The 18,190-nt window shown below is 46.2% G+C and overlaps 1 protein-coding gene across 1 annotated transcript in view; it reads left to right on the top strand.

Moving 5' to 3' along the window:
* The window catches only part of LOC139061180 (sericin 1-like), a 38,894-nt gene that overhangs the window by 18,511 nt on the left and 2,193 nt on the right, over positions 1 to 18,190 (top strand). The window contains exons 2-3 of the mRNA XM_070540831.1: positions 5,072 to 7,410; positions 8,107 to 8,309. Coding sequence (XP_070396932.1) covers positions 5,072 to 7,410; positions 8,107 to 8,309 — 2,542 coding nt within the window. The remainder of the gene's footprint in view (positions 1 to 5,071; positions 7,411 to 8,106; positions 8,310 to 18,190) is intronic.

Raw genomic sequence — 18,190 nt, forward strand, 5'->3', positions numbered from 1 at the left:
TGTAAGTCACTGTGTAGGGATATTCTTGCAGTCGGAGGGCCCAACGACCGAGACGGCCAGTAGGATTCTTGAGCGACGAAAGCCAACAGAGCGCATGATGGTCTGTGATTACTGAGAAGGGCTTGCTATATAAATATGGGCGGAACTTTGAAACAACCCAGACGAGAGCAAGACATTCGAGCTCGGTAATCGAATAGTTGCGCTCTGCAGTTGTCAGGAGCCGGCTAGCGTATAATATAACGCGGTGGTGTCCGTGTTAGCGTTGTGATAAGACGGTGTCGATCCTATAACCACTGGCATCGGTTCTGACCTCTGTAGGTGCGAACGGGTCAATGTTGGCCAAGACTGGTGGATTGGCGAGAATCGTGATAAGGCGGGAAAATGCGGCAGCCTGAGGAGAACCCCCCGTAAAAGGCACGTCTTTCCTCAGAAGTTCAGTGAGTGGTCGAGCGATTGCTGCGAAGTCTTTCACAAACCGTCCGAAATAAGAACAGAGCCCCACAAAACTCCGGACGTCTTTGATGGACTGAGGTACAGGAAAAGCCGTTACTGCTCGATCCTTCTTCGGGTCGGGTTGCATTCCGCAAGCATCGACGAGATGGCCTAGCACTGTAATCAGTAGGCGCCCGAAGTGGCACTGCGATGAGTTTAATTGGAGCCGAGCTTTGCGGAAGACGTCAAGGATAGCTGCGAGGCGTTCAAGGTGCGTCTCAAATGTAGGAGAAAACACCAAGACGTCGTCGAGGTAACAAAGGCAAGTTGACCATTTGAAACCTTGAATCAGAGAGTCGATCATCCATTTGAACGTGGCGGGGGCAATGCATAAACCGAACGGTGTAACCTTGTATTGGTAGATGCCATCTCGAGTGACGAAAGCGGTCTTTTCTTTGTCTTGCTCACCTACGGAAATCTGCCAATAACCAGATTGAAGGTCGATGGACAAAAAGTATTCGGCACCATGAAGACAATCAAGAGCGTCGTCGATTCGAGGTAAAGGTTAAATGTCCTTTTCAGTAATTCGGTTTAGGTGGCGGTAATCAATGCAGAAACGCCCCGTGCCATCTTTCTTTTTGACGAGCACGACCGGCGACGCCCAAGGACTCGACGAGGGCTCAACAATGCTTCTGACGAGCGTCTTCTTTACTTCCTGCTGAATAACTTACCCCTCTGCCGTGGACACGCGATACGGTCGGCGGTGAACGGGAACAGCATCACCAGTGTTTATCCGATGGTTAAAAAGGAATGTCTGACCAAGTGGTCGATTGTCAGTGTCAAATATGTCGCGGTAGGAAAGCAAAAGGCGATATAGGGTGGCTGCTTGGTCAGGTGCGAGGTCCGGAGCGATCATGGGACGTAATGGGCCGTCGAGGTTCAAGGCATCTTGCATGTAATCAGGACGATCTGGGGATGCGTCGCTGCAAAAGCAGTGACGTGGCCGTTTGTCCCTGACCGGAGCATGACCATCGCTTTGCCTACAGGTAACACTTCGTCAAGGCTTGGTCAAGCCAAAATTGATAACGGGAGACACATCCGATTAGCGGCAAGGGTTACGACGGAGTGTGGCACAGATATGTCGCGCGCCAGGAGGACATCACGAATAGGTCTGACGACATAGTCGCCATCAGGCACAGTTGCCGATGAGGCCAATTCGACGAAGGTTAGGGCTTTTGGAGGTAAGCAAGCAAACGCTGTAGGGCAGAGGGTGTTCGGTTGTTCGGGGCGAACGTCTGAAAGAAGTGGAAGCTCGAGGCACAGCGTACCGGTGGAACAGTTCATGAGGGCAGAATGCGTCGTCAGAAAGTCGAGCCCGAAGATTAGGTCATGAGGGCAACTGGTCAGCACGGTGAACAGGACTGGAAGTTGGCGGCCAGCAATTTCTATGCGAGTAGTGCACATACCCCGGACGGCAACAATGGTGCCATTGGCGACGCGCATGGCTCGCGGGATGGCAGTCGTAAGAACGTTTTTGAGGGGACGACATAGGTTAGCGCCGTCAATGGAACATCACCATCTACGTATATTTCAATTATGTTCGTGCTGGTGAGGAGCGTCAACGGAGGATTTGGACAGGACGAACGCGATGCAGCACTATATATATATATATATATATATATATATATATATATATATATATATATATATATATATATATATATATATATATATATAATGTATTGTGTCATGAGGATTCTTATATACTGCAGCTGGAAATGCCACAAAGAGCGATTGTTAGTCAGCCGCTGCTAAAGTCGTCTCCGCTTTCGCCCTGTCCTTCACGGTGTTTCGATTGTCTTTGTAATGAAATGCAAAATTATGCATGTTGCCAAATAATTCAGATTTCTTCACTATGGCGCCTCTGATAGCCCCTGTATGGCTTTAGTACGATAGGATTAATAATAATAATAATAATAATAATAATAATAATAATAATAATAATAATAATAATAATAATAATAATAATAATAATAATAATAATAATACCTTTATTCATAAAAACAAGTGGTACAGAGTGCCAAGGCATTAGGAAAAATTTGCTACAAAAGCAACTTGACTGGTGCTAATAACCAGAAGGTCCAAAAGGCAGCACACAGCAAGGACCGAGATAAAAAAAATAAGAAAAAGAAAGGAAAGAGGAACAACGGAAATGGAGAAAGGAAAGAGAGCAATGGCATGTAGTACATAGATCTCACTTAAACAATTTGCTTCGCACATGAAACAGCTCGGGAAAAACAAATATAGATATATTCATACACAAAACTCTTAAAAAGAAAACGATTAGGTACATGGTTAAACCCAATTCTTGGGGCAATAGAAATTATACAGTTCTCTGCCAGAACAATCAGGTACATCGATGGACGCAAATCAGATTATTCAGCAGATTGGGAAAGTGTAACAAGTCATTTGGTTACCATAGGTTGAAAGCACATGCGGCACATGCCAGTATTCCGGGGACCTGGTGTTATAACATGGGATGTTGTGTTTTAATCTAGCCAGAGCTGAAATACGGCTTAAGTTCTTTTTGGTTTCTTTTAGGTATCCAAGCGCGAGGCGGTAATTAAACATATCACTGACTTTAATTACCCGAAGTTTTAAATAGGGGCTCAGATGGGAGTCAAAGGGCATATCACTAATTACGCGAAAAATTTTCTTTTGTATTGCAAGCAAACGGTTAATATTTGTAACAGATGTGGTGCCCCAAATAAGGCAGCAATAATGAAGGTGGCTCGCATACAAAGCATTATAAATTAACATTTTAATCTTCCGAGGCATGTAGCGAATAGAGAAAACGCGTCCAGTAATTTGGGAGAATTTGACTGCAAGAAAATTAATATGATCGCTCCAGCTCATATTTTCAGCAAAAAAGACCCCGATTGTTTTCACAGAAGGGACGAGTTCAATTTTAGAAGACCCTAATACCACGTCCCTACAAAGACAGGTATTCTTATTCTTCGGTTGAAATAAAACTGCCTTTGTTTTTTCAGCGTTAATCTTGAGACCATTTTATAGAGACCATAAATGTATTTTTGAGTGACAATAAAATACATATATATTCAATGTCACTCACTCACTCACTCACTCACTCACTCACTCACTCACTCACTCACTCACTCACTCACTCACTCACTCACTCACTCCACTCACTCACTCACTCACTCACTCACTCACTCACTCACTCACTCACTCACTCACTCACTCACTCACTCACTCACTCACTCACTCACTCACTCACTCACTCACTCACTCACTCACTCACTCTCACTCACTCACTCACTCACTCACTCACTCACTCACTCACTCACTCACTCACTCACTCACTCACTCACTCACTCACTCACTCACTCACTCACTCACTCACTCACTCACTCACTCACTACATGCATGCATGCATGCATGCATGAATGAATGAATGAATGAATGAATGAATGAATGAATGAATGAATGAATGAATGAAATAATCATATGCAGACTGCTTGAGCGCTTAGAAATAATTTTATCCTATTGGAATGATGTGTCGTGTACATTAGTAATAGTACACAGGTGTTCTCGAAGAAGAATCGGCCGTTGAATGAGGTCGCCGTAGCTGCATTGAAACCTCTGATGTCGCGTTCACTAGCGCTGCGTCAAAGCTGGCAAACCATCGCGGTGAACGAGGATGATGTGTAGAACTCAGTGAAACGTTGCGATATCGTAATAAGCCTTGATACGGTAACATTCTTCATGGGTGCACATAACAATGTTTCACCGATGACACATATCATGACGCATTCTTAAGGGGCTCGTTATTATTCTCTTCAAAACGGAGTGGTGAATTGCCCAGCGAGTGGCGGAACTGGGGAATGTTATCGCTCACGGGAGTTGGACATGTCCATATCAATACTACTACTACTACTACTATTACTACTACTACTACTACTACTACTACTACTACTACTACTACTACTACTACTACTACTACTACTACTACTACTACTACTATTACTACTACTACTACTAATAATAATGATAAAAGAACTGTACGAAATTTTCGATCATTCAGAGCATTTTGTCAAAAACGAGCTTCTGAAAGGCAGCATTGATGAACACCACCGATTTAACCCCAATAACAACAAGCGTAATGTTAGTGTGTAAAAATTTATAAGGTAGATATAACTGAACAGCTGATAATTGTGCCATTAGGCAGCTCTCAACCCATTGGTAGTTTTATGCAGCGTCGATTAGTGCAACATTTGCTAGGTCTGACCTACGACATTTTATTTCGTTTGTTAGCTGTCGTTTAGCTCTTGCATCTACATGGAATATCTTTACCGTGCGCTCAGCAGCCCACTTTGTACAACAGTCCAAATTTGTAGGACAAAATAAGATTTCACAGAGTTCTGATCAGCTGCTTCCTATTTAATGTGGTGCCACTTACAGCTCTGGAAGTGGGGAAATTTCCAGGAGTAGGGCGGAGTCAGCGGAAGCCAGATAGGGATAATTGGAGATCGTCGGGCTAGGTTTTCTTCGAGCAGTAATTATAAAACAGGCCGCTGCTGATGATGACGAGAACTCTGTACGCCTCTGCCTCTTTCAGGGGGCCGAGGACACATACCCAACAGTCCAGGCATAGGGACCAATAACGCACCTGGAGGACACGTGCAGAAATCACGTTTTGGCACCAAGACAAGTGGGATCAACGTCGGTGCGTCTGCCATGAGCCCAGATAACATGCAACCTGAATTCCCGCTGCATCCGGGCTCGGGCACAAAAACAAGTGGAAGCAACCTGAGAGGAACCGTCGTACGGACGGGAAATGCAGAAAGCAGACTTCCGGAGCGGCCGGGTTTCAGTGTCCAGTCAAGTGGGACCAACGTGAGAGAGAATGCCATACGTACGGGCAGTGCACCATCTGGTTTTCCACAGCGCCCAGGCTTCGGCGTCCAGAGCAGCGGCGGGGACAATGCGGAAGGGAATGCCATACGTGCTGGTATCGGACCTAGTGGATTGCCAGGGCGTCCAGGTCCCGACACGGAAGCGACCTTCGTACGAAGCGGTAGCAGGCCAGGTGGATTTCCACAGCGTCCAGATTCGAGCGTTCCGGGCAGCGGGAGTAATGTGGGAGGGAATTTCATGCGAACCGGTAGGAGGCCAAGCGGATTTCCACAGCGTCCAGATTCGAGCGTTCCGGGCAGCGGGAGTAATGTGGGAGGGAATTTCATGCGAACCGGTAGCAGGCCAAGTGGATTTCCACAGCGTCCAGATTCGAGCGTTCCGGGCAGCGGGAGTAATGTGGGAGGGAATTTCATGCGAACCGGTAGCAGGCCAAGTGGATTTCCACAGCGTCCAGATTCGAGCGTTCCGGGCAGCGGGAGTAATGTGGGAGGGAATTTTATGCGAACCGGTAGGAGGCCAAGCGGATTTTCACAGCGTCCAGATTCGAGCGTCCCGGGCAGCGGGAGTAATGTGGGAGGGAATTTTATGCGAACCGGTAGCAGGCCAAGTGGATTTCCACAGCGTCCAGATTCGAGCGTTCCGAGCAGCGGGAGTAATGTGGGAGGGAATTTCATGCGAACCGGTAGCAGGACAGGCGAATTTCCACAGCGTCCAGATTCGAGCGTTTCGGGCAGCGGGAGTAATGTGAGAGGGAATTTCATGCGAACCGGTAGCCGGCCAAGTGGATTTCCACAGCGTCCAGATTCGAGCGTTCCGGGCAGCGGGAGTAATGTGGGAGGGAATTTCATGCGAACCGGTAGCCGGCCAAGTGGATTTCCACAGCGTCCAGATTCGAGCGTTCCGGGCAGCGGGAGTAATGTGGGAGGGAATTTTATGCGAACCGGTAGCAGGCCAAGTGGATTTCCACAGCGTCCAGATTCGAGCGTTCCGAGCAGCGGGAGTAATGTGGGAGGGAATTTCATGCGAACCGGTAGCAGGACAGGCGAATTTCCACAGCGTCCAGATTCGAGCGTTTCGGGCAGCGGGAGTAATGTGAGAGGGAATTTCATGCGAACCGGTAGCCGGCCAAGTGGATTTCCACAGCGTCCAGATTCGAGCGTTCCGGGCAGCGGGAGTAATGTGGGAGGGAATTTTATGCGAACCGGTAGGAGGCCAAGCGGATTTTCACAGCGTCCAGATTCGAGCGTCCCGGGCAGCGGGAGTAATGTGGGAGGGAATTTTATGCGAACCGGTAGCAGGCCAAGTGGATTTCCACAGCGTCCAGATTCGAGCGTTCCGAGCAGCGGGAGTAATGTGGGAGGGAATTTTATGCGAACCGGTAGGAGGACAGGCGAATTTCCACAGCGTCCAGATTCGAGCGTTTCGGGCAGCGGGAGTAATGTGAGAGGGAATTTCATGCGAACCGGTAGCCGGCCAAGTGGATTTCCACAGCGTCCAGATTCGAGCGTTCCGGGCAGCGGGAGTAATGTGGGAGGGAATTTCATGCGAACCGGTAGCCGGCCAAGTGGATTTCCACAGCGTCCAGATTCGAGCGTTCCGGGCAGCGGGAGTAATGTGGGAGGGACTGCCATACATAGTGGCATTGAGCCAAGTGGATTTCCACGTCACCCAGGTTCGAGCGTAGGAGGGACTTTCATACGGACAGGGAACGCGCCAAACGGATTTCCACACCGCCCAGACTCCAGCGTCCAAATGAGCGGGAACAGTATCGGAGGGAATGTCATGCGAACGGGAAGCGTACAAAACGGATTTCCCCAATTTGCGCGTCCCGACATCCGGACAAATGGAAACAACGTCGGAGAGTCTTTCGTACGGACGAACGGAGTGTCAATTGGATTTCCACAGCGTCCAGGTTTCGGCGTCCCTGAAAGGGGGAACGATGTAGGTTCGACCGTGATAAAAACGAATATTATGCTTGGCGGATTCCCACAAGGGTCTGGCTTTGGTCTCCACAACATCGTAAACGGTGTTGGGGCACAGGTAAAGCTCCACGGCTAATTTTATCTTTCTATTTTGTCATTTACTTATATGAAGCTCTATGTAGACCTTCCTAGCATGTGTTTCTCTGTCACCTTGTTATTATGCTCTGTAGCAGATGGCTTACGCGAGGCGTATAGATATACATATCTAAACGAACACGTGAAAGTGATCAATCAATCAATCAATCAATCAATCAATCAATCAATCAATCAATCAATCAATCAATCAATCAATCAATCAATCAATCAATCAATCAATCAATCAATCAATCAATCAATCAATCAATCAATCAATCAATCACGATTTATGGGAACGCAGGTAAATTTATACAGGATCCCATACAGTTTATATGGGATCGTTTGATATGAATGTTATGGTGCTTATAAGATATTAAATTAAGAACATGTTCAATCGATAAAAAGCTCCGTCAATTACTCAATCAGCGCTCAATCTGCCCATAATGATATAAAATTGAATATATCGACAAGATACCGCATCTCAGGCGGACACAAAGATATTGATAAGTCACACGTTTGCCTCCTTTTTGTTTTATTAAAAAAAGCCTCTTTAAAGCATCTGCATGTAGGGGTAACACAGGAGTACTAGTAATGTTACTGCAAGTATTACATGCAGTAACACAGTACCTGTGTTTCGTCTTGTCATCTCGATTATCTGGATTACGAATCTACACGACAGATCTTGCGAGACGAGGCTCCATTGATCCGCGAGATCGAGGCGAAGATGCACGAGGGACGCGAGATGGAGCGCAACCTGACGGCCGTGCGTGACGCCATCCGCCAGGAGATGGTCAACGCCAGAGGGATCGGCCCCATACGGAGGACCAAGATGAACAGGAGACTGGGAGAGCTGGAATCGCGCATCAGGCTGCTGCACGGAAAGTAAGTGCATTTAGTAAAGCAATGAAGGGGGCTAGTTGGTGAACGTTCATGGTTATATTGCGCTCAGTTTTACACAGACGATATTAAGAAAGGACAGGACGTGGACGGACGTAGCGCAAACTACCAACTGTTTAATAATGTTAAATAACGCGCTTATATACAAGGAGATATGGCGCGAGGGGGGGGGGGAATTGAATTGAATGTGGTGTTTTTTGGCGCAAGGGCCAAATGTGGCCAAAGAGCGCCAGGCCGGTGGTAATGCGTTCGCAATGGAGGTATGAATAACGAAGGGCAGATGTTACGGTGGCTGTAAAGGGGCCTAAAAACAGTCGGTCTAAAATGCCTAAACCTATACAAGATAAAATTATGTCGATGGTTAATGGGCTGTACAATGGACACGAAATACACATTGTGAAGTAATGATGATTTAGTGATATATCTCACTGGTATGCTTTTCCAATAAGCACTACTGCCTTACAGAGTCCTTGGGATGCAAGGGCCTGTAGGTATGTGCTATGCTAGACTACCATCACAGCGGCATCCTCTAGAAAGAGGATGTGCTATGAATATCTGGGGCTAAAAACTTGCAAGTTCACATCGCTCAAGAAATTTAGAACTGATTTGGTGTCCAAGAACGGTTCTTCACCAATAAACATTGCTGGATGGAGAGGGGTGTGCTGGCGATATACAAGGGGAAAATGTCTCTTTCTCTCAGCTTCGGCTTCCCGACACTCCACGAGGACGTGGAGAACGGTCAGCCTCTCACCACATCTACCACACGTTGGAGGCTCATCTCCAGTCAGTAAAAATTTGTGGGTGTCATAGGTGTGTCCTATCCTGAGTCGACAGAACAGGACATCAGTTCGTCGTGTTTTCGTTTTCGGGGGCCAGAAACCTAACTTTGGCTTAATAGAGTGAAGCTTATTTGTAGCTTCCATGTCCCACAAGCGTTGCCAGTGGCTTCGCAGATTCTTCCGTAAGAGAGGCTTCAGATCTGTCACATGGACAGCAGCCGTAGGAATAATAGCTTGCGAGGTGATTGATACAGCCATCTCGTCAGCTAGTACATTCCCCTCGATGCCTCTGTGGCCAGGTACCCAGCATATAATGACATGCTGGTTAGACATATACGCTCTACAGAGAATAGAATAGAGCTCCGAAAATACAAGGTTTTTGTGTTTACAGAATGACTTCAAGGCTTTTACGACGCTTAAGGAGTCTGTAAATATAATTGATTTTTGAAGATTTGATTTTCTGATATGTTTCACAGCCGACAACAGTGCATGGGCCTCAGCCGTAAATATACTTGTTTCAGGGTGCAGCACACCGGATTCCGAGAAGGATGGACCAATGGCTGCGTAGGACACCCCGGCATGCGACTTAGAAGCGTCTGTGTAGAACTCTGTACACGAGTAGTTGTACTGGAGCTCCAAGAAATGCATTTTGATATGTGTCTCTGGCGCATGTTTAGTGATCTCTACAAAGGATGTGTCGCACTCTATCAGCTGCCACTGCCATGGCGGCAACAGTTTCGCTGGGGACATAAGACAATAATCCAGCACCGGAACACCCATTTCCTCACTAAGGTTCCTTGCACGCAAAGAGAACGGTCTTCTCGCTGCAGGTCGGTTATTGAAGAGCATGACATTCGTCATTCCACCATGGGATGCGACGGTTCTTTGCCAGTCCGTTAACTTGTTTAATGCATTTCGTTGCAGCGTCAATAATAAAACCAGTTAGGTATGCCACAGCATCGTCTATATTAAAATCAGAAATGTCGTCTACGCCTAAATATGTCAGTTCTCGAAACAGTTCCCAGTTTGCCGATTTGAGGTTCCATCGAGGGAAATGGGGCGAGCATGTATCCGGTTTTGTTAGATTTAATGTAATTGGGAAGTGGTCACTCCCATAGGGGTTCTTGAGAACAGACCACTCCAGGTACGGGAATAATGAGCTCGAAGCTATGCTCAAGTCTATGGACGAGTATGTTTTATGTGTGACATTGTAGTACGTTGGTTACTTTTTATTCAATAAACATGCACCTGAAGAAAACAGAAAATTTTCTATCAGGCGCCCACGCGCATCGGAACGCGTGTCACCCCACAGGGGGCTATGTGCATTTAGGTCACCAACTATTATATATGGTGGAGGAAGTTCATCGATAAAGCTTTCGAACTCTGCTTTTGTAAGTTGACAAGAAGGAGAGACGTATATCGAACTAACCGTGATTAGCCTACCGAATAGCACAGCTCGTACTGCAACTGCCTTGAGGGGGGTTCGGAGATTTAATTGCTGACATGCAACACCCTGATCGACTATTATGGCTACACCCCCCGAGGAGGAGAGTACATCATCACGGTCTTTGCGAAAAGTGGCATATTGCCTTAGAAAGTTGGTCTGCGTTAATTTTAGGTGTGTCTCTTGAACACACAGCAACTTGGGATTGTGTTTGTGTAGGAGTTCCCGAATGTCGTCGAGGTTATGGAGAAGTCCTCTAACGTTCCATTGAAGTATTTGTGTATCCATTATGCTTTATGTGTAGGGTGCTGTGTGTTTAAGAGACTGAGAGTAGTTCACGAGCGCTTTGCAGGCGCCGTGACGGGAGTTTTGTCTTTTCTGGAGCGGTCGAGTGATGCTCGCCGCTCCTTAGGCGCTGGTGGCGCCGTCTGGTTGGTCGTTGTGTCCATCGCCTCTTGCGAGGCGCTGAAAACGCGCTCTTCCGAGCGCTTTGTTTGGCGAGAAGGCCTCGGCACGTTGGACGAGGCCTTTGGGGGCACCTGCCCGGAGGTGGATGGCCCCTTCTGCTGGGGTGACGGAGCAGCGCTAGCTGCAACCGCCGCGGGGGCAGGTGGCGTAGCTGCCGACTCACTGCTTGTGGGTCGGACAGCTGCCGGAAGCCGTTGTGGCGCTGCCCCCTGACGCGCCACACCAGCAAAGCTGTTTGGCAGGTTGGACACCCGCCTACGCGCTTCTTTGAATGAGAGGTTCTCCTTTACTTTAATTGCTACGATTTCTTTCTCTTTTTTCCAGGATGGACAAGACCGCGAGTATGCCGCGTGGTCCCCATCGCAGTTTACACAGTGTAGAGGTTTATCGCAGGATTCAGTGGGGTGTTCGTTTGCAGTGCACTTAGCACAGGTCAATTGGCCTCGGCAGTTTTGCGAGCTGTGGGCGAATCTTTGGCACTTGAAGCAACGGAGAGGGTTAGGTATGTACTGCCTTACTCGGATCTTAATGTAACCTGCTTCTATTGTTTCTGGTAGTACACTGGAGCCAAATGTGAGAATTAGGTGTTTAGTATCGATTTCTTTACCGCCGCGCCTGATTCTAATTCGTTTTACGTTGATGATATTTTTATCCTTCCACTCTTCCAAAAGTTCAGCCTCGGTCAGGTTCATTAGGTCGTCCTCAGAGATCACACCACGGATGGTGTTCATGGTGCGGTGTGGGGTCACTAGGTTACTTAGTTTTTGGTACTGGTTTTTGTCACGCAGTTCTAGTAGGAGGTCGCCACTTGCTAGCCTAGATGCATTATAGCCTGTGCCAATAGTTTCAGTTAGACATTTCGAAACCAGGAAAGGCGAGATCATTCTCGTTGTCTTTCCAGGTTTCTCAGAATGAATGACTTGATAGCGGGGAAAGTTTTCAGTGTGTCGGCCAAAAAATTTAAATACTTCTTCGGTGCGCCCTCGCTTCTGAGGGCGATCAGGGAGTTTTGGAAAGGAATAATCCATAAGGGAATGTTCAGTTTTCGGCAGTAACGGCAGCCGCCCACCATGGAGCTCAACAAGGGGACGCCACAGGTCTTATAAAGAAACAAGTCCTGCGAACGCCAACTGTACGTTTCCGCTATAACCAAACATGTACAACCAAGGTTGATTGCAGCACACATGGTTAACCCTTGCTGCCAGGAAGCTCGGAAGTAATAAAGAAATGAGAAGAAGACAGGAAAGGTGGAAAGTAAGGGAAAGACGAAGATTGCAGAGAAGGACAGGAAAAGGCAACTACCGATTTCCCCCGGGTGGGTCAGTCCGGGGGTGCCGTCTATGTGAAGCAGAGGCCAAAGGGGTGTGTTGCCTCCGCCGGGGGGCCTTAAAGGTCCAAACACCCAGCATCAGCTCAACCCCCAGGATCCCCTTTTCCCCAGACACGGCTAAGCCGCGCACGGCTACACGCGGGAGGGTCCGACCCTCGTGTGCTCGGTTACGTGGTGTCGCAACACACCAAACGCCTGCTGACGCAGACGTCCCTGCGGGGGCGAGGGGGGGTATAAAAGATATGACAAGTTCACGGAATGTGATCATAGTTCGGGTCAGGCATACCAGGTGCCAGTGAACCACGTATGCCTGACCCGAACTATGATCACATTCCGTGAACTTGTCATATCTTTTATACCCCCCCCCCCCTCGCGCCATATCTCCTTGTATATAAGCGCTTTATTTAACAATCTTAAACAGTTGGTAGTTTGCGCTGCGTCCGTCCACGTCCTGTCCTTTCTTAATATCGTCTGTGTAAAACTGAGCGCAATATAACCATGAAAGTAAGTGCACTTATAACCGCGCGTAAATTCTCACACAGGAGATTTTTTTATGCGTTAGCATTAGTAGTGGCAAAGTGGAAAAAGCGTATGTGTGTGAAGTGTTTATATATAGTGCAACTGACTGTTCTTTGCTTCGGACCACCGTCATTTGCACTTCGGTCCTAGAAGAGCTAGGATGTGATGTGTATAGAGCGAGCTCCTGAACAACTCTTTGCATGATGTGATGAACGCCGTTTAAATCATGGATCCGGGATCTCAAGGTGGTGCGACATAATGCTAACGCATTTCTCAAGCATTTATTGCTAAATTGCCGCAAAATATTTTTTTACTTCATATGTAATTGAAGGATAAGTTGGGCGTCTTTGATGGTGCCAGCCACTGCTCTTCGCAGGACAAGCGAAACTAGAAGCACGAAAGCATTGAAACAGTCAAATATTGCAAAACGTTTGTGCACTTCCGCACGGGAGTGAATGAAGTCACAGAAAAGAGTAAGATAACGCTAGGAGATAAATAACACGCAGTTCCGTAAGCAAAAACCAGTTAGAAAACAGGTGCATAAGTTGCCTTTTTACAGATGAGGGTTCTTGAAAGTTAAACGAAATGAATAATAATTAGCAAATCATAACAAATCATAACATGAAATAACAGATGAAAAAACAAGTATGAATTTTCAAGACTGAATCCAATATGAATCGGATAGTGCCAGAAGCGAAACGAAAGAAATCGAATACATTTAGAATAACGAACTACTCTTGAAACCACTTATCTTCACATCCGAGTGCATCCACAACGTTAGCAAGTTTCTATTATTATACTGCAAGCTGTGAAACCTTGTTTGTTGAAAGCACAAATGGAGCATTAGGAGCAAACAAGCAACTTATTGGCAGAGTCAGAATACTATCGTGAGTGCTAACGTTAGTGGCTTAACAGGTAAAGTCTGGCTGCCTGAGTGATGCATATTGGGCTTTACTATGAAACTTGTGTTTTAATCTGTACTATGGCCGCCGGGATGATATTCATCGCACGTTTGGTAATTTGAAGTATTTTAATGTTTTGCGAGAAATATTCGTATTTAAGAATAGCTACTGTACGATTCGAACATCAAATCAAGTGGCTAATGCTTGATTCGTCATTCGAAAGTTTCGAGTACCACGCACAGCTCTTGAAACAAGTCTTATTTGCTAGTCATTAGTTATTTGCTAGTCATTTACAAGTCATTGCGGTAAATGGGGGCTTATGACCGCAAGGTCAACGGAATTCGTAGCATATAACGCCAGGAATATGTACAAGGTGTCCAAACTATCACGCACTAAGATTTAAAAATATGCAAATGCAACGTGGCTGGCCAGAACCAAAGTTTGCCGTCACATGGAGATACTCAGACTAACTTTTTGCATTCCGCCTACTTGCACAATTAGTTCTTAATTAATCAACTTCTCGAATAACATAATTAGTATAAAAGCGTCAATGAGAAAATTGTAGAGAAACATGAAAAACTCACGCTACAGCTTTCTGCTGCTCAGTGCGTGCTGCATAAAAGCGTTTTCTCCGAGCGTGAAATAAGCTAGCTAATACACACACAATTTCCGCGCGGCTGGCCGCTCGAAGCACTTTGCGTGCATCTCCCTCCTTCCCCATGTTTTCCCAGCATTTAACAAATCAGCATAGGAAAATCTCGGTTTAAGCGAACACATATTGCTTGCGGTGAGCACGACAGAGTGGTCGTATCGATGGAAGCACCCATAGGTTGAACGGAAATGGCCCGTAGACTGAGGAACCTTGGCCAGAGTCCCGTTGTAGCTTCTCAGTGGTCACGTGTTTGGGTGAGTGTTGGCCAAGAAAGGTTCTTAAACCTCCTTGGTTTTGGCATGGAGAAAAAAGTAATGGCCGCATATCTGCGTGGTTCGCTGCAAACGACGTGACATGTCTGCCACGTACACAGTCACACTTTCATTAGGCTTTTGAGCGCGCGACAGAAGGGCACGTTCTTCTCGCTCTCAGTGCTCGAGTAGGTCTCCGAGCATAGTGTTTCTCACTACATTACCTAGAGGGAAATCTGGCGCTGCTGCGCTGTGGTATGCATGGGAGTGCCGGTATATTGTGACTTCGGATTGGCATCGTTCTCGGAGAGACAGGACACCTTGAAGACGCGCTTGGCAAGCACCGTTCCGTCTGTCACAATGATTCATTTTCTACGAAAATAGCACGTGAAAAACTGTTTTGGCTCTATTATTACGCAAAGACATGTTTTGTTTAACTATAAAAACTTGTTATTGCGTTACAAATATATGTTACGTAAAAAAGTATCAGCGGGCCGCTAAAGTTGGAGGACAGACGACAAGGTTCGCGCCCGCTTTGAAACAGTTTGTAGTCTGTTCTTGCTTTTCTTCGCTTGATCGTGCACTGTAGCGGAGTAAAGATGTAATATGTGTGAATGGAAACATTTTATGAAGATTTTACTTTGAGAACTCGTTATTTGTGTAGCCGTATCAACGTTTTAGACGAAGCCCCGTACAACACCAGCCAACGCGAGCCTCGTCATTCCATGACGGCATGGTCATTCCCATACCGTCATTCCCATGACGGCATGGTGCCCCCTTAAGAAACTCCCATAGACGATGGCGCCAGATTTCTCTCTAGGTGTTATAGTGAGAAACTCTATGTCTCTGAGAGTGGCCAACGTAACTCACGCCACGACGTCAGGACCTCCCCGCGGTTGTTTAACCAGGTGCGGGCGCCGTCCTCGAGGCTGAAATACACGTTCCCTAGTGTCGCACTATCTCCCCACTCGTTGACAGCTGCTACTCGCTCAAACTCGTTCAAACTCGTTCAGCGAGTCTTCCACGTCTTCAAAAAGGTCGCCATGGAAGGAGCCCGACACTCGCGGTTTCTGCAGCGCGCAGTGAGTCGGTATTGTGGCCTCCGTACCTTCCTCCGTGGCCACTGTCTCTTTAGTAGTGGTGTAGTGTCATACTACTGTTACACTGCTATGCCACATCAGTGTACTATATGTGCCTGATGTTTGCTTGCGTCTTCATGATTAGCTACCTCATCTGTGTGTTTGGCAGTTGCATATAGTCTCGTGGCCTAATTGTTTGGCCCTATATTTCATGGTATGGGCCTGTTACTTTTGAAGTTCTGGTGCTCCCGAGGTTGTTTCTGAAGGGAGGGGTAGTCGTCTTTGCATCTCATATGCTAGCTGGCATAGCATTTTGGGACCAGGTTCTGAGCTCTTGAGGCAAGGAATTTGTGCTGCATGCTGCAACTCTACTCTGTCTAGGTGCTTGCTCGTTTGCTCTTTCTCATAGAGGTCTTCAAGCAGGGTAAAGTTGGAAAGACCTGTTATTACCCGATGCCTGAATTCGATGAGTTGTCTTTTTTGTGCGCTGCTGGTAATTCATACTGTACAGTACCTTGGACACAAGCACAACATTTGCGATTTTCCATAGTATCCGCTCGTCCACCCCCCATGATTTCAAGGTTATTCTTTTCACCAGGTGTAGAATTTGCGTCCAGGCATGGCATAATTGTTTCACCCACGTGCTGGCTCTGCCGTCCTGGTCTTACACTAGCTGAACCTTTGTGGATGTTGACCTGCAGGTACATTTGTCCAGGTATATAGAGCACAATGTGCAATCTGGCGTAGTTCTTGATTCTAGTCTTTTTTTCCGACATCGATGTAAACTGACTTATCAGAATGCGAGAGGCTAGACTGGCCAAGAAAGTCTGCAGTGCTGTCGAGAGCTTGTTGCGTCATTCTTGATTTCTGTATAATATAGCTTTCCCATAGCCTGTAGTACACCATAGGCTGTAGTACTTCTTGTAGTATTCCCATGCTGTTGGTGTGGGTGGGCCAAATTTACCTCCAGCTCTCCCCTGGAATTTTCTGTCATTCAAAAAGTTACTGTTTAACTTAAGTGCTCTAACAGAAATTTTTTGCGCATCTTTCCTGTTATTAGAGTAGCATGAGGTACTGCTGTTAAAAGCCTCTTCACTCTCTTCATTCTTTCACAAGCGGTATTACACAATGCCCTGCAATAAAGTTTCTGCTGCTTATGGCCCATTCATATCCTCCAGAAGGGACAACTCTTGAAAAAGGTTTTCTTTGTGTGTGTGTACGATAAGTATGGGAATTCATATCTTCACATTTGTACATCTGTAGAACCAGCTTCCTGACAGAGTACTTTCTATACCTGATTATGCTTATTTGTGCAGTGCTGTTGAACAATACATATTGATGCAATGAATGTTTACACATTCGAATTATCACGAAAGACGGTTGTTTTAGAATTGTGCCCTTTGCGTTCGATTGCTGCTAGCTTATGCATAAGCATGCCCCCCCCCCCTTTTACAAGAGTATTTGGAAGTCTAAGGGTTCAATGCAAGATGATGAACTTAATCTAAGTGCAAGAGCTTTTTTTTTACCTATGGCTCCCATCGAAATGCGACTTCCATGGCTGGCAATTCAGCCCTTCGCCTTGTGTTAGCAGCAGAATGCTATAGGCACAGTGGCAGCGAATACATTGAACCATTGGTCTGCTGATGTTTCTTTTTTCTTGCCTGTATGTAGGTAAAACTTGCAATAAGTGTGCCATTGCAGAAAAACAGTTAGTGGTCCTTTATTGAATAAAACACATATGGTGTATAGTTGAATTGCATAAACTTGTTCTAAAATCTCCGGGTGATATGTTCTTGCAAGTAGCATGGTATTTAATTATTTATAAAGATAGTAATCACAGTGGATATCGTTATATGGGTTTACACACTAATATATGTGATCACAAACTTATTAGAAACTTGTATTAGAAATATGTAAGGCATGGATGTTTCTGCATGCTTGATCAGCTGTGAATGGGCAAGAACTGCTTGTACTTAAAAGATTAAAAGTTTCACGGGAAGGGATGCAGTTCGCTGACTTCCCTGCACAGTTTTGATTTACTTTTCTTTAACATGTCTACTGTTTTATCCGCACAAGAACAAGCTGTTTGCCTGCTTTTCGCATAATTGCAGGAGTTTTATATGACGGTGCAGGTGGGTACGTTGTCACTGTCCCACTATAGCAAGCGAATAATTTACTTAATTTACTAGCTGTAGAGTTAATTACCTTTCAAAGCAAATGTTAATACAGGTGCAGTAAGGATACAAAGTTCGCTACCTATTCAATGTTTATTGGCGTCTGTGCAAGAAAAAAATTTCTCCAGAGAAGAGGTGCAACCTAGCTTGCATGTAATATTCGAAAACAAATTAACGACGCGGTTTATTCAAGCCACGGATTTAATGCTATCCTAGGAGATTCATTATGATAGTCTACACTTTTGCTCTGTCAAATATAATAAGTGAG

This window comes from Dermacentor albipictus, chromosome 6 (assembly GCF_038994185.2).
Source record: "Dermacentor albipictus isolate Rhodes 1998 colony chromosome 6, USDA_Dalb.pri_finalv2, whole genome shotgun sequence".
Classification (NCBI taxonomy): domain Eukaryota; kingdom Metazoa; phylum Arthropoda; class Arachnida; order Ixodida; family Ixodidae; genus Dermacentor; species Dermacentor albipictus.